Source organism: Anopheles cruzii, chromosome 3 (genome assembly GCF_943734635.1).
Source record: "Anopheles cruzii chromosome 3, idAnoCruzAS_RS32_06, whole genome shotgun sequence".
NCBI lineage: Eukaryota > Metazoa > Arthropoda > Insecta > Diptera > Culicidae > Anopheles > Anopheles cruzii.
In genome coordinates this window covers 38,814,401-38,830,268 of record NC_069145.1, presented here as the reverse complement: position 1 = coordinate 38,830,268, position 15,868 = coordinate 38,814,401, and the positions used below count along the sequence as shown (strand labels likewise).

Sequence of the window (15,868 nt, the reverse complement as noted above, 5' to 3'; positions counted from 1 at the left end):
ACTGAACCGATCGCATTCAAACGAGCCTGGAAAGGCCGTTATTCTGTTCCAAGTCCGAGAATCGTATTCCAAGCACACGTTTCAAATTAAATGTAGACGAAAATGAGGTTCGTTTATCTTGTCATCACCGAGTCATCCCTGAAGGCACTCACAAGGACCATGTCCGTCTTAGTACGCTGGTTCCGAACACAGTGATCTGTAGTAGTGTTTCTCATTTTTATTTCCTTCTTATTCTGTCCCTCTCTCTTTCTCTTTCATTGTGATATGAAGTACTTTTTATTCAGGGCCATTATTGCTCGCACCGTCAGCAAGCACAACCTAATCTCTCTCTCTGTTACTTTCTCTCTCTCGTCGCAACTTCTAAGGGTCTTACTACGACTTGAAGATCACTCTCCCAAAATACATGTCGGTGTATCAATCTTCTTCAATTAAGCCTTAAGTATATTGTGTCTCCACGGCGGCCCCCGTGCAATGCCGTCGAGAGCATCCGCCACGAACGCCGAGCGCGCATTACCGGAGCAGTGCGTAGAGTCTGCTATGGACGTCGTTCGCTCGTTAATCCACGAGAAAGCTATCCCTACTTATCGTCCATCCAGCTCGGGCAGTGCATATTACGACGTTTTGGACAAGAGTTCGCAGTGCGTAGAACGGGGAGGATGCTCCGATACTGGTAAGAAGTACTTGCAGTGGAATCGGTTCGGTTCGAAGATCGTCGGTTCTAATGACTCGACGCGGTTCTGCAGGTTGCTGGCACTCGCTGCCATTGGCACATTGTCACTGGTGTTGGCCGAGGACAACGACTTCGTTGACGTGTGCTTCGAACATGAGGGAGAAAAGCCTCCACACTGCGAGTTTATCGACTTTGATGACGTCTTCCAAACGTCCAGCACAGACATTAAGTTCAACTGGAGTTTCATCACGAAGCTAACGATCAGCAATAAGAAGATCATTGGCATACCGTCGAAAATGTTCGCCTCACTGCCGAACCTGGAGAGCTTCGTGGTGCTAAACAGCCTGTTCTATCGCGAGATCGATCCGAACAGTTTCGTCGACTGCAACAAGTTGAACCACATCGAAATCACCGGCACGAACATTACCCTGCTTGACTCGCACATCTTCCCCAGGACACCGAAGCTGCGGTACTTGCTTTTCCATCACAACCGCATCAGCGAGATCAAGCACGATGCGTTCGAGTTCCTCGGCGAACTAGAGGAGCTCAATCTGTCCTATAATAACCTGACCCGCCTTCCGAGCGGAGTGTTCCACAAATTGCGCAAGCTCAAAACGCTCGACCTAAACCACAACCGGCTGGTGTTGTTGAGCTTCGACAGTTGGTTCCCGCCGGACGGTGCCGTTTCGATGACATTCCTCGACGCTTCCTACAACCAGCTGGTCGATATGGCGTGGACGGAGATTACCGTGCGAAAGGTGAACATTAAGTACAACAACCTTACCAGCGTCCACGTGAACGGAAACTGCAGTGAATTTCACGCTTCCCATAACGCGATCGATACCGTCACCATTGGGCGAAACTGCAGCCTGGAGAAGATGTACCTGGCCCATAACCGCATTCAGACATTTAGTTGGCTACAGCGCTGCGCTGATACGCTCCGATCGCTAGACCTTTCGCACAATCTACAACAAAAGGGTGTCGATTTTCTCAATCTGAAGCAAATCACTCACCTGAACATCGAATGTACGAACATCACGCTGAACTACAAAACGCTGCACGATCTGCGGAACTTACGGTTTCTGGACATTTCGTACAACAATCTGAAGCGAATCGATCTGGAAAATCTTACATCACAGCGGCTTCTCGAACGGCTCATGATCAGCGGTAACCCGATCGCAAATATCTCTATCGGCTCGATCAAGCGAAACTTCCCGAACCTGAAGTCACTCGGAATCTATGATCTCCCGTGGAACTCTACCTCACTGTCGATTGCGATCGACGATCTGAAGAAGCACGAGATTCAGCCGTACATTCGCAGCGACTATCTGTTCGACGACTCCAAGTGTCCGCTGAAGGTAACACCCGCGTTTGGCAACGATACCGACCACGAATCGGGCAGTTCAGACGAGGACACGAGCGTGAAACGACAGGCATCCGGTGGCGCAGCTGATAAGACGGCCGAGTACGTGGTCATTGCGTTGCTATTGTGCATGGTCGTTGGGCTGCTTGGGAAGCTGTTCGTCGACAGCCGGTACTTCCCGATACTGTTCAAGGACCGTATCGCACGGCGATCCTCAATTTCGCACGAAAGTTTGGTGTCGTGTGATCTGAATGGGTAGGGCACAAGTTCAAGCCAACAGGAAGCCTGCTTATAGCAAGGTGTCTACTTAGAAACGGACACTTGTCACTTCAGTTGTGCGTTAGTGTGTTGATCGGTTTAGACACGAATAAAGTACATGCTCGCATCGTTCGTGATTATATACAACCAAAAACCAGTGTCAGATCATTTGCTTTGCTTGCGAAAACACTATCGATCGCGTCGCTTGGCATCATGTGTCTATTTGTACGATGAGCATTATCAAGGTCGTAACCCACACCGACATGAATTCTGAGAAGGACAAACTCGGGAAATCCACTCGGTTACGCATAAGGTTCGATCAAGTGTGATGCCCCATCAAAGAACCCAATGACTTTGGATCCTGTATCTAAGCAACGGTTGCCAAATTGCCAAATTGGCTTTGCTTTTGATGCACCGAGAATTGTATTGACCCCAAAATGAAGCTGCGAGTCTCAGTTGCGTCATCTTTCCATTTTTTCACGTCGGACAGTGAGTCACGTTGCTTTCGTTTTTTCATTGGCGATGCCACTGCAGGGGAATGATGCGAATGCTAACACAAATGTGCAACGTATGCAACTTCTTGTTATCAAACATACGATCAAAGTATGTATCGTGGACTGCTGGGATTAAAGTGCGGCTTCTGTTTAGAAAAAACCATCGCCACGCAAACCACGCTCAGCCTCAGATATAAGCGATCCACACACATACAAAACCACAATACACGCCACAATAAACAGCGAAACGCAATGTAGCAAAAACGGAAACAAAACAAAATCGAAACCTAATAGCTGTTTACTCACACTGTTCGCGCCAGCTTCCGATCCTCGATCCTGGTCCGGGTGGTGATATTTACGGAACGTTTCGTTCGGGGCGAAGATGGCTTCTTATCGCCTATAGTCTCTCGGCAGAACGCAAGCGCAACTCGATTGACAATCGATGGTACTGGAGCTGCTCGCGTCTCAATGATAAGGATTTCAAGACGCAATCCCCCTTTGGCTAACACGATTCAATCCGATTGCTTAGTCCGCGCCGAGCAGTGATCCAGTGTGGTTCAGCAGAGCACTCCGAAATGGTTTCCCGTCGCGATGGGTGAGCGTTGAATCATCGGACTGCCGTCGAACAGGCCCAATAATGAGTCTTATTCATCTCTCCAACAGTTTACTGCTAGCCATCACCCTTTTGGCGGTCGGTGCCTTTAAATTAGCGCAATCCACAGCGTGCAAGTGTAACCATCTGTCCAGCTGCCTGATTGCCGATGTCGATAATAGAAAGCTAAGCAATATGCGGCTAGTTTGTCCGGGAGGGTTGAGCCATCTCAACGACCTCCTAATAGTGCGCTACAACGATACAAAGCTCACCGCCGATGCATTTGCTAGTTGGGGCAACCTGACCATGCTGGAGATATTCGCAGGATCGCTCACCGCCATAGAACCGGGAGCATTCGAGAAAACTCCCGATCTGGTGAAGATCGTAATCCAGCACAACCAACTGAGAACCCTTGAAGACAACACATTCCAAGGCCTGGGCAATCTGCGTTTGCTGTATCTGTTGTCGTGTGAAATTGCGTCCATCAGCGAGAATGCGTTTGTCGGGCTCCATAGTCTCAGCCAACTGGTGCTGACCAACAACAAGCTGACGCATCTACCAGCGCCGCTTTTGCGGCCCACTCCGCGCCTACGATCGATCGTTTTGAACAACAACATGATAGGCGACGTGCCTGCCGGGTTCTTCGACGACTTCGAAGACATCTTCCGCCTTGATTTGTCAAACAACCGGCTGACTTCGTTTGACTTTCCTCTGCTGAACGTATCCTTGCTGCTGCTGTACAACAATTCGCTCACGAAGCTACACTTGAACGGCTACCCGTCGCTAATAAAGGCGGACCACAATCGGATTGCCGAGATTTCCGGAACAGGCGAGAACGTTACCACTCTGATTTTGAACGACAATGCCATCACGGACATTACGCCACTGGCCGGGATGAAGAAGCTGCTGAAGCTCATTCTCAACAATAACCCTCTCCAGCCCAACACCGTCTTCAGCACCCATACCTCACTCGAGCAGCTGATACTGAGCAACGCGAGCATTGTGGTAACCGAGCAGACGTTTGCCAACCTATCGTACCTGGAGCTGCTGGATCTCTCCTACAATGGGCTGGCCGAGATCGACTTCCGCATGTTTGCCTCGCTAACGGAATTGCAAATTTTGAACGTGGCCTTCAATCGCATCGCGAAGATCAACTTTATCGAGTTGCGCGAGTATCTGCCCAATTTGCATGTTCTCGAAATCTGCGGTAACGGTTGGAACTCGACCTACATGCAAACTACGCTGGAGCACATGAACCACTACAAACTGTCGGCCGACATGCAAGGTCTTTCGCAGTTCTTCCTGTTTACCAGTATGTTTGTCGAGCTGTGCGCCGCGCAAACGGAAACAACTACGAAACCGAACGCGGATTACGAAGCGTACCACTCGAAGGAGTTTGCTGACGTCGTTGAGCAGGATTTAGCAGAACTTTACCCACTGTCCAGCCCGGGCCCTATCATTATCGAAACTCAGACTTCTACGGTTAGAACCAACCGTGTGTTCCAAGAAGAAACCACCGTTGATCCTCCACCGGCCAAGAAAGCCATTTCTCTCGTTAACAACAAACCGACACCAGCGAATCAGCAACCAGCAGTAGTGGGAGCTTCCCCGCTCTATCTCACCTTCCAGGTGTTGGTGTATCTATTTGCCGTCGTCGGAGTGGCCAGCCTTGTCGTGCTCGCGTACTACATTCGCCAGCGTCGGTTCAACATTCGCCGCATTTCACCCATGGACATTCCGGACTCCGTCCGCTTGGTGTAACAGAGCTTCAGAAGCGATAAAGTCGATGCTAATCAAACAGACTTTAAGTAAGATTGTATGGATTTCTCGGCGATCAGCGCGACAGCGATCCAAAGTGGCCCATTCTGCACATATTCTATCGCACCATCGTTTCCACTTTACCGACTGAACGAACCCAGTTTACATAATGCAGCTGGAGCATAATTCAATAACCGTAACGCAATCAGCAGTGTACTATCGTTTTGTTTCTTTTTTAAGCGCGAAAAGTAAATAAAAATAAGATAACCCAAGTTCTTTCCGCATGTGGAATTCAAAATTGAACCCAATAAACCCATGTTTCTAATTCACCAATCAATGCTCGTTTGCGTGTGTATTTCTTGTTAAACCGGCGGCAGGTGTGCTACTACGAATTTTGGCCGCGGCAACCATTCTTCTACTCTGCCGTATTCACGATGATCGTCTTGCCCTTCGGATCATCGAACCGATCCATCGTGCGGATGTCCAACATCCACGCGATACCGTACGAGCCGATGATGATAAAGATAAGAATCACGAATAGGCCGGAAAGGATGCCGCCACTGGTGAACCCGACACAGTCCCACGAGTCGCTGAATCTGGAGTTATTGTACTCAAAGCCTTCGAATGCAAAGAACGGTTGAAGCTGCACCTCCTGGAACACGATTCTCTCCTTCAAGTCGACCGTGTAGTACTCCCAGCGGTGGCAGTGATAGGAAAAGTGCTGATTTATGTGCACCCGGTTACGGAGGTAGTACTCCTCGTCGTTGTACGTCACCCCGGTGATCTCCCAAGAGCCCTGCGTTACCCGCATGAACAGATCGAGGTTTGCACTGGGCCCCGTTATTTTGATGTGCATCGTTTGATGCTCCTCATCGAGGCTCGAGTTTTCCGCCACTTTCACGGCTTTGTCCAGCTGCACCGTCGTCAGCGTCTCTTCCTCGGCCGGACCGTGCTGGAACAGTTGGAACGCAATCAGGAACTCGGTGGCATTCAGCAACTGTGTTGGCAGTATTTCCTCCTCCTCCTCGGCCTGACGCGCTTTGCGAACTAGCGTCGAGTAGCTGAACGATGGCGTTTTGCCGGTGTAGATGGCCAGAATGTTGGGGTACTCGCCACGCAGCCGTGCGAACAGTGCGTCGACGAGCGCATCATGTGATGCGTAATCTCCGCTCGATAGGTGAACGACGACGACACCGCCAGCGCGGGGCACGATGCGTTCGCTCAGCGAACCGTCGGATTGCAGCTGAACGTTTTGTGCGTTCGATCCGTCCAGAATGCTGAGCGGTTCCTCCACGCTCGGAAGGTACGATTTGCGCTCGATTTTCTGCAAATTCTTGAAGCACGTTTGCGTCTTCAATCTGCACTGGCTAAGATCTTCGGTTGAAAGACTATCTTCGGCAAACACGATCGTGAACGTGTTTTCATCAGTCTGTGCCGCGATCAGGGCGGAAAACTCCGAGCTGGCGTAGCGGCTCAGCGCTGGGACGTACGTTACGCTGGTAGACAAAACACGTAATCGTTAATCGCAAAAGCCTTCAATGTATTCTGCATCACTTTTACGGTGGATACTTACGATGGTTTGCCCCAGACAAAAACGGGAACACTATCGGCAAAGGCACCGCCGAACACAGCGAATGCCAGCAATAAGGCCACAGAAACTCCCAGTCTGGCCATCTTCGAGGACTAATGGAATGGTTTTCGGACCAGATTGTGTCACGGCGAAAGACTAGTAACACTTTTCAGCACGGATTTTCTACCACCTGACTTATCTCGAACGAAAAGTGATCTCGTGACGCTCGCGATTGCCTTCACAACAATGACGTCACTCGTGTGCATCTGTTTTGACAGCTACGTTAAACCCTACAACAGCGCACCCAACGATCATTGACCACTAGGCACTTCAAAAAATTCAAAATTGAGAGGCATTTACGGTTTATCTGAAATAATTTTATAAGAATAAAATAGTAGTTTTTCTACATGACAATGGCCAAACAAATTTAAATGGTGAACACAGGTTTGACGTTCACGCAAAATAATCTTTACATAATCAAAGACTTAAATATTTGAAAGCGAAGTAAAGAATCTCCTTATTTTCATATTTATTTATTGGTTAATACACCATTGGTGGGAGTTTCTCCATGAAACTAACCTTGCAGAAGCCAAGCTTTCTAAACCTATTCCAGCAACATATTCGTACTTCTTTCATCGAAAGATAAACAACGTTCCAGATTGTATCAACAGTTGGGCGGCAACAGGCAGTGTCGTATTATGAAATTAAACTGAACTCGATAAATATCGATATCAACGTAAACTGACATGACCGATATTAATAGTTTTACTGCACATAATACTCATATGTTTACTATCGGACTTGATTGAGAATGGACACGTGTTTTATTTTTCAGATACAGATGTTTCACCATTTATTATAGGCATGATGTTTGCATATAGTGGGGTAATTTTATTTCAATGATTTATTGTCAACAACACATCGACGACATTAACTCGAATTAGTTTAAATCGGATTTCATCAACATTTACCAACAGCTCCGTATCAACAACAAAAAAAAACAAATAACAACTCGTTGATGATAGACTGGAATGCGAATTATGCGAAAATTTTAACAAACATCAACCGAAAAACACCCGAAATACTATGCGTGTCGACCGAAAACAATAAACAATAAAGACGCATTCATCCTTCTTAATACCGAAATTAGAGACGGCCGGCGGACGGGTAATCCACCGAGATTACAAAAAAAACTTTCGATTCCTTCAAACATGATACCACTTTCGAACGATATGCTATTGTCACAGGAGACACACATGCATTGATTTCATTGTTTTGCTAACACCGAAGAAGGGACCGCGGACCAGTACAGTAGCGAGAAAGTGGCCGCGATTTTTAGAGAACACCACCACCACCGACGACCTTCTCTTTCGGCCGTGCAATTCCGAACGTGCCTCAATTGGCCATGGCAGCAATTTGCGGACAGTTCGGTATCTGGCAGTGGATTTCTGCGGCACAACTTCCTCCAGCACTACCCCCTCGGGTGCGGGATTCGTAGCGATCGAAGAGCAGCGGCTTGCGGCAGAATGCGCACTCCTCCGGGCACGATTTGCCGCCCAGCGGCATACCGAGGTCCTGCCAGACGACCTTCAGGTCGCGCACCATCTCGTCCATCATCGGGCGCGTATGGTGAGGCGTCGGAGCCAGCCGAAGTTTCTCCTCACCGCGCGCCACCGTCGGGTAGTTGATGGCCTGCACGTAGTGCCCGAAACGCTGGATCATCATGTCCGACACCTCGGTGCACTGCTTCGGGTTGCCGATCTTCACCGGAATGATGTGGCTGGGCGTGTGCTCCACCGGGAAGCCCTCCTCTTGCAGGCGGCGCCGTAAGTGGCGCACGTTCGCCTGGTGCCGTGTGCGCAGCTCGCGTCCCTCATCCGATGCCAGGATATCTACCGCCTTCAGGGCCCCACAGAGCACCGTCGGGGGCAGCGAAGTGGTAAAAATGAATCCCGCGGCGTACGAACGTATCATATCGACCAGCAGTGCCGTCCCGGCGATGTAGCCCCCCACGTTGCCGAACGCCTTGCCCAGCGTGCCGGAAATGATGTCCATGTTGTGCAGTTGCCCCTCGCGCTCCCCGATGCCTGCACCGTGCTCACCGTAGAGCCCGACCGCGTGCACCTCGTCGACGAACGTGAGCGCACCGTACTCGTGCGCCACCTCGCACAGCTCCTCCAGCGGACAGACCGCTCCCGTCATGGAATGCACCGTTTCAAATGCAACGATTTTCGGCAACGACTTGTCGACGCGCTCCAGAAGCTCGCGCAGATGCTTCGGGTCGTTGTGGCGGAAGATGTGCTTCGGAACGCCACTGTTCCGGATGCCCTGTATCATGGAGGCGTGATTGCCGGCGTCCGAAAAGATGTGGCACCCTGGCAGTGCCTTGGCCAGCGTAAAGAGCGTCGAATCGTTCGCCACAAAACAGGACGTAAAGAGCAACGCACTTTCCTTCTGGTGCAACGCGGCCAATCGCTTCTCCAGGTTTTCGTGGTTCATCGAATTGCCCGAAATGTTGCGCGTCCCGCCGGCACCCGTTCCGTACGTTTCCAGCGCGGTCGCAACCGCGCGCTTCACCTCCGGATGGCACGACATGCCCAGATAGTCGTTGGAGCACCAAACCGTAATCGGCCGCTCGCCCCACGAGTACTCGAGGGCTCGTGGAAACTGGCCCTCGGCAGCCAGACGGTTTACCTTCTTGAACACCCGGTACGAGTGATCCTTTTTCTTGCGCAAGATCTGGTCGTGGAAGAAGTCCTCGTACTTGAACGTGCGCTCCGTCGGCACCTCCACACTCTCCACACCGAGCTTCTTCACGTGGGGTGATTCGGTGCTCAGAAACGGACACTTCTTGCCCGTCGGAGGTAGCGCTTCTTCGGCCTTACGGTCACCATCGACCACCGGTTGCGGTTGCTGCAGCGAGCTAAGGTTGCGGCGCGATTGGCCCACCGTTCCTTCGTTCGCCTTCGCGAGCGGACCGGCATCCTTACCGACGGCAGGAGCCGAATCTACGGCACCGGCCGCACCAGTTCCAGCCTGCGATGAGCCCTGCAGCGTCGAGATGGTGCGTTGCACAACCGGACACTGCGCTCCGTACGCCTTCAGCAGAGCCGGCGCATAGTTCCGCACGTAGCTCGTACTCAAACGGGTCAGAAACGGGCAAGGCATCTTCTTAATGCTGCTTACCGAGCGCGCAACAAACAGGGAAGTGTTGATATTTAAGAGCTGCGAAGGAAAAACGAAAAAGAAATTACGATCATTACACACCGCTCACAGGTTGTCTGGAATTCCCCACCACTGAGGTTAACTACGGTTCTGTCTTAATTCATTTGACGTAAATTGAATACTTGGCATACACACTAGTAACTAAACCCGTGCCCGGTAAGGGCATGCTCCGAATGGCACCGAAAAGCAGCGAACGTCATTCGAAGCTGGCTTTCGTTGAAGAATGACCTTAGCCCGTCCGGAGCGCGGCACGAATCGCATTGCAAAGTAGGCATACGACCGTGGGTTACTCGATAGCGACGTGAACGGTTCACCCCGATACTTTCCAAAACAAATTGGATCAAAAACATTCGAATTGCAAATCCATCCTATGAGCCTCAGTAACTTGAAGTCGGTAAACTATCAATCCGCAGAGAAGATTACGAAAAAGAGTTGAATTTAGAATTATATTTGTGTCTATAGAATTATGTCCACTGGACAAATGAACGCAGCAGCCAGGAAAGTTTTTGCTAAGTTACAGTGAGTGAGTGAGAACTTAATAAAAGCATTGACGCAACACACCTGAAACATTTTGGATCCGTTTTAGCAGTCTGAGCAGTGCTTTCTATCACCTTATCAAATATTCTAACGTCACCACACGCTTGTTATTTCAATCCGTCTGGGCCTCTGGCCAAAAACAGCAACGTAGTTCCAATGACACTTTTTCGTCACGTCTTATGATGATGCACGGTGCGAAAAGATCAATCCTGACGACGCATGATCCAGGACTTCTCTGCGCCACAACACTACACTATGTCTCCAACGAGTGTGTCTCTCATAAACACGGATCGATGACGAAACAAGTGGCACGACTCCTTATTAAGACCACCGAAGAGAGGTTGAAACTTTCAAAATCACGTCGTTTGCCACTGTCAACAGAGGTACAGGGGGCGATGGCGATGGCAAACCGACACGGGTGCCGTGTCTGCGAGCGAACCGAACGGCGAATTGGCCACCTTCAGGCACGAAACAGAAACCACGTTTACGATCTTAATCGTCGGCTCAATCCGAGTTGCGTTTGACGAACGATCGGCGGACCTCTGGTGGGCGTTCGTGGCCTGATCTCAAAATGGTAGCACACTAACCGGAGTACTTCTCACGCGTTCGTGTACGATCGACAACTGTGGCAGGGTTCGCTGGCAAACAATCGTTTTTATATGCCAGCGATTCACACGAACACTGGCCACACACAGTCTCAGGCAAACCAGAGCACCAATGGTTGGCTACCGGCGGTTTGTCGTACACTGGGGGTGCCCTTGTGTCCTGGGGCCCAATATTCCGCTCTTGCGGGCTCTTGCGTGCTCTCTTGGCTTTACACAGGCGTTGCAGTGACGGAGGCTGTTAATCTGCACATTGATACCACGGCTGTCTATTGGAGTTGCACCATCACCGGGGTAATCGTTGTACATAAGGAACGGTTGCATCAGGATCTGGTGCCAGCGACCCCAAGAAGCTATCTTACGAGGAGGATCGCGCATCCATGGAATTCGGCACTAGCACAATCGCAAGGTGTCGTGTGAAAGTTCGGGAGCTGTCCAATAGCAACTAAACCCTACCAATGGAAGCTCAGGTGAGTTGGGCTGCATTTTTCAAAGAAGGTCCTACTGCTGCACGCAAGCCAAAGTGACGATACCGACAGTTATTGGCACAGGGACCACCACGATGACGATGATTACGAAGGCCATGAAAATGATGAATTTTAATGGGCGCCACTCAAGACACCTTTCCTCCCCCCGTTAGGTTGCTGGACTAATTGGAAATGCAAACCATAAAAACCTATCAATCGCGAGCGACCTCGTCGTCGTTGTTTATTTCAGAGTTTAATTTCTTATCTAGCACTTAATCGCACAGGACAGCTACCGTACGGTTCGCGTGTACCTGGCCATAATCGTGAGTAAATAATAGTAGAAGGATGACACGTTTCTTGCCAGATCGCAGGCAGTCGATAAGAAGGACCTGCTTTGTTGGAATTTTGTTTTTGGTTATCGTAAAACCATTCGTGTCAAGATGGAATTCAATAAAGTACATTTCAAAGAGTTTCATTGTATTTTCGGATCACTCACATGGCGCCCTGTGAGCTGCGTGTATTAGTTCCGGTGAAGGTTCGATCCGAGACACGAGCGGACGGGCGACACACGGGTCCAGATAAGTGGGTGATATGCTTTTTTGGCATTATCAGTAACCACACAAACGCCAACGTCGATCACAGCGACCGCTGTGTCATCAAGTCTAGTAGCATTTTGCAAACTCATCGTCTTCAGCTGTATTCGCCGTTATGTTGCACTATTATCGCCTAAGGCTTGACTCACGAACGTGATCGTTTGCTTAACACATACGCAACGCAATGTTTTTGTTCAATTTGTACAAAGTCGAAGGCCACGGCAAGTGCGGAAGTCATGTGGGGTCTGAAAAAGAGCCACTTTCATGCCACTGAGGTACTCCAACTTGCTCCAATCTAATGGTGGACGAACTAACAACTTTCCAATGCACGGCAAAACTCTCACAGAAGCCACAGCTCGAACAGTCCCTTCACAGTCTGCCTATGGCTCAGCCTAAGCAAAATTAACTGGCTTGCTGGGTTGCAATAAAAATTGTTTCACTCACGTTTTTACTACACACTTCAAGTGAAGTGTCTATACTAACCTTGAGTTTGGGCTACTGTATAAATTCTTGGCACGGTTGTTGGTCAAATTGACGTAACGTACTTATCGTCAACGCAAACCACAAACCACCGATAAGAGAAACTATATTTAACAGCCCATTTTTTACAACAACGTAGTTTCAGTATCATACCTCAAGAAGAATTTATGACTTAAAAGTATACATTGCGGTCAGCAGACGACAAAGGAACGAATTCCGAAACTCAATGAGATTCGGCAGCCTCAAAAAAAGCTTACGCAACGGACCAGTCATTACGCCTGGGCGGTTCGAATTATAAATTCGGCTTCGTTATAAATTCCGCTAGCGATTGCAGTAGCAATAACAACCTAGCACAATGTTTGATTGGTTACATACGGTCACTGTGTCCGTGCTTTGTGACGAAAACAAAAAAAAACAGTTTGAAGAGTCCCGTCTTCAAGATTAATTTATTGCTTGGAACGTTTTACTTCGATGGACTGTATATCAATTTTGTATGTTATCGACAGCTCAGCCGACCGACAGCTTTTCGACAGTGTTGATTTTGGTTTTGTTTGGTTTGATTTTCTACCTCAACACAAAATGTCTTATGATCACACTTGCAGGAAAAAGCCAGAACCTTATCGAAATCACGAGGCACGTTCGGTCGTTAATGCCATTAACGGCATGCAGCTTTCGCACCTTTTTCTACAACAAACTGAAACACAAACGCCGCCGGCATCAATCACGACCCACAATATCCGGCACGTGGTTCAGGGTCAGGCCACTGAACAAAACCGATGAAGAGATTGTTCCAGCATAATGTTTACGGGTCAGGTTTTTTGATTTATTGTTACTTACTCAAAAATGAATCGTTGGTAAGTCAAACTGGCGAAGGACAGGTGTGTTTCGTGCTCCTATCACCACACTAGAGCGGAGTCCGACGTTAAGCTAACACCTGGCCGACAACGATGAGGCTCTTGGTGGCGAACGGGAAGAGAAAATTTAGCTTTCGTTTCGACAACCTACTTTGGAGCTCCACACGAAAAACTATCGTTTCCAGCTACTTGAGTTGAAGGTTCGGCTCGTACTGCCAACGGTCGGTCCGGCGGTTGGAAACAGTGCTGCTCGCGACAATCTCGCGACATCGGTCGTCCGCGCGTACAAGTCTCGCTCGCCGTGACCGTTCGCAATGCTACCCTTCACCCCACCCTGGAAACGGGTGGGGAGAAACCACCTTCGAGGCGCGAAGTGGCGTGGCATGGCTCCGTAGCTGTATGTACCAGTGATGGTGTACGCGTGGCACGATGATAAGTCTCCTAATCTATCAACCGATTTTTGAATAATCACAGTTGGAGTATTTCATGACAGAGAGTCACTATCTATGGTTGATGATTCACAACAGAAGGAAAATTATGCGAAATCAATAAAAAAAAATTGAACCAAAACGTAATGAAGTTTTTACGACCTTTGTTTAACATGATCTCCCCTGTGAACTTTGTTCACAGCATGCTGTTGTTCGCAATTTCGTCGAGTCACTATCGCAGCGCTTATCAAGCAGACCGACGATACTCGATGGCTCGAGCGCATGGACCAGAGACAGACCGAACAGCCGCTTCCTGTGGAACGGCGCGTAAAACGAAACTTTCCTTTTTTGGATTTAAACATCTTCGTGATCACCCTACGACGTGAAGGTAAAGCTTTCCGGTTATCACAGGCTGGTATGCGGCTCAGGCTGTAATGTTTGGGCTCGATAATCACTCCCACCGCCGCAAAACGCACGCAATCAATGTGACACCGATTGCATCAGTACGGCCGGAAGCGCACGACTTTTCTATTGATCGATCATCGGTTCAACGGCAACCGCCTGATGATGGTTAATAGTTAGTTTTTTTGGTATATGTTTTCTATTCAAAAATGTTTCCAAGTAGCATCATAAAGCAGGTGATTAATAAAGATAACACTCACAAATCTCGGTCCTTTTTTGGCGAATCATTAATCAAAGGGTATGGGCGTTATCGGGTTTGCTTGCTTTTTTTTAGACTAACCATCATTTACGATACTGAGCATCAAGAAAGACAGGCTGCTGGCCGTAAAGTTGCGTTCAGTAAACAAGAGCTTTAGAACTGGTTCGAACTGGATAGCAACAGATACGTTGGCGAGACTTCCGAAGGACGCCTGGTGGAGGTCATCAGGGCAGTTTGTATCCACATAATCGGTCGAGGCATCGGCGAGACGGTTCTGACGGTATCCAACATTTCGGTTACCAACGGCAAGTGCTCGCGACCATATGCTTTACGTTCAAAGCCATTCCGCGACAATATCCGTTATACTGAGAGTGGGGCGCAGCTAAATTTACACACTGTTAAGTTCGGTTTCTGGCTCAACACCAACACATTATGCAACGCCCATGTGCATTGCATTTTCGCTAACTTACTTTTAAAATTTATGTTGCAACACTAAAAGATATGGGAATCTTTAATAGTGAGATTTGGGAATTCCCGTAGAAGTATAAAAGATCATTATAGGAGCCTCACCCTCACCATGTGTGGGATTTATCCTTTCGACCATTGCATAATGGGGAATCTGGGCAACGAATGGGGAAAGGCAGGTCCACGCCTTACGTTTTGTCCATCGCAAGCAATCATTAGCGTAATCGTCTATCACCCATGGTTTGTTATGTTATGCTCCACTTACCTTACCAACTCTTAAGGGTGGTCACACCTTATGTGCCTCAATTTATAATTTGCACGGCAGGTCACTGGCTCGGATACGGCAAACAACGTTCGATTTCACTGAAGACGAAAAGGGTTCTCCTTGAAGACAACAAATTTGTGCAAGGAATTTGACAAGCTGCCTGCTGATGAACACTTTCGCTGTCAGTGTTTATGGTTGTAGGTTCACGGGTTCACTGGCTGCAAAACTCAAACCGCGGGTACTCACTTGAAGTATTGAACTATCCGTGTAAAACCTTTCGTGGCTAACAAGAGTTGTTTCGCACTATGGGAAAAAGGCGGTAGAAAATCTACTTTAAAAACTGAGGATTTCAGTTATATTTTCCCAAAATAGATAAGTTATCTATGACCAATTGGCTGGGATCAGAAATAGAAAACTACGAAAAAAAACAGTTTTTAAAGTTTGGTAATGCAGCAAAAAATGATTCGCCTAGACTAGGCTTGACAATTAAAATTTAGGTAATTTTAAACTATTTCCAGTATGTTTTAGCATCCAAGCCGATCCGTGTTCGTCCGTTAGGGTTAAGGAGGCGCCTGGTCTCTATGTA

General features: G+C 48.6%; 4 protein-coding genes across 4 annotated transcripts; 2 read left to right on the top strand and 2 right to left on the bottom strand.

Moving 5' to 3' along the window:
• The first annotated feature begins 520 nt into the window (after positions 1 to 520).
• On the top strand, positions 521 to 2,736 carry LOC128275385 (carboxypeptidase N subunit 2-like). The gene is made up of 2 exons (XM_053013864.1): positions 521 to 670; positions 744 to 2,736. Exons 1-2 carry the CDS (start codon positions 657 to 659, stop codon positions 2,290 to 2,292), a joined length of 1,563 nt encoding a protein of 520 aa, XP_052869824.1. The 5' UTR covers positions 521 to 656; the 3' UTR covers positions 2,293 to 2,736.
• Positions 2,737 to 3,230: 494 nt separating this feature from the next.
• On the top strand, positions 3,231 to 5,468 carry LOC128275383 (leucine-rich repeat-containing protein 15-like). Its single transcript, XM_053013863.1, has 2 exons — positions 3,231 to 3,380; positions 3,449 to 5,468. Exons 1-2 carry the CDS (start codon positions 3,361 to 3,363, stop codon positions 5,136 to 5,138), a joined length of 1,710 nt encoding a protein of 569 aa, XP_052869823.1. The 5' UTR covers positions 3,231 to 3,360; the 3' UTR covers positions 5,139 to 5,468.
• On the bottom strand, positions 5,469 to 6,899 carry LOC128275386 (V-type proton ATPase subunit S1). The gene is made up of 2 exons (XM_053013865.1): positions 6,709 to 6,899; positions 5,469 to 6,631 (listed from the first exon to the last, which is right to left on the bottom strand). Exons 1-2 carry the CDS (start codon positions 6,807 to 6,809, stop codon positions 5,551 to 5,553), a joined length of 1,182 nt encoding a protein of 393 aa, XP_052869825.1. The 5' UTR covers positions 6,810 to 6,899; the 3' UTR covers positions 5,469 to 5,550.
• Positions 6,900 to 7,575: 676 nt separating this feature from the next.
• Positions 7,576 to 15,351, bottom strand: LOC128271355 (5-aminolevulinate synthase, erythroid-specific, mitochondrial). Its single transcript, XM_053008841.1, has 2 exons — positions 15,283 to 15,351; positions 7,576 to 9,930 (listed from the first exon to the last, which is right to left on the bottom strand). Exon 2 carries the CDS (start codon positions 9,871 to 9,873, stop codon positions 8,101 to 8,103), a length of 1,773 nt encoding a protein of 590 aa, XP_052864801.1. The 5' UTR covers positions 9,874 to 9,930; positions 15,283 to 15,351; the 3' UTR covers positions 7,576 to 8,100.
• Positions 15,352 to 15,868: the final 517 nt, after the last annotated feature.

Bases quoted from the DNA above. Each gene is read 5' to 3' on its own strand.
- LOC128271355 (XM_053008841.1), bottom strand. From the start codon at position 9,873: ATGCCTTGCCCGTTTCTGACCCGTTTGAGTACGAGCTACGTGCGGAAC.
- LOC128275386 (XM_053013865.1), bottom strand. From the start codon at position 6,809: ATGGCCAGACTGGGAGTTTCTGTGGCCTTATTGCTGGCATTCGCTGTG. The intron at 6,632-6,708 runs GTAAGTATCCAC...TTTGTCTACCAG, and splicing joins TTTGTCTGGGGCAAACCATC to CGTAACGTACGTCCCAGCGC.
- LOC128275383 (XM_053013863.1), top strand. From the start codon at position 3,361: ATGGTTTCCCGTCGCGATGG. The intron at 3,381-3,448 runs GTGAGCGTTGAA...TCTCTCCAACAG, and splicing joins ATGGTTTCCCGTCGCGATGG to TTTACTGCTAGCCATCACCC.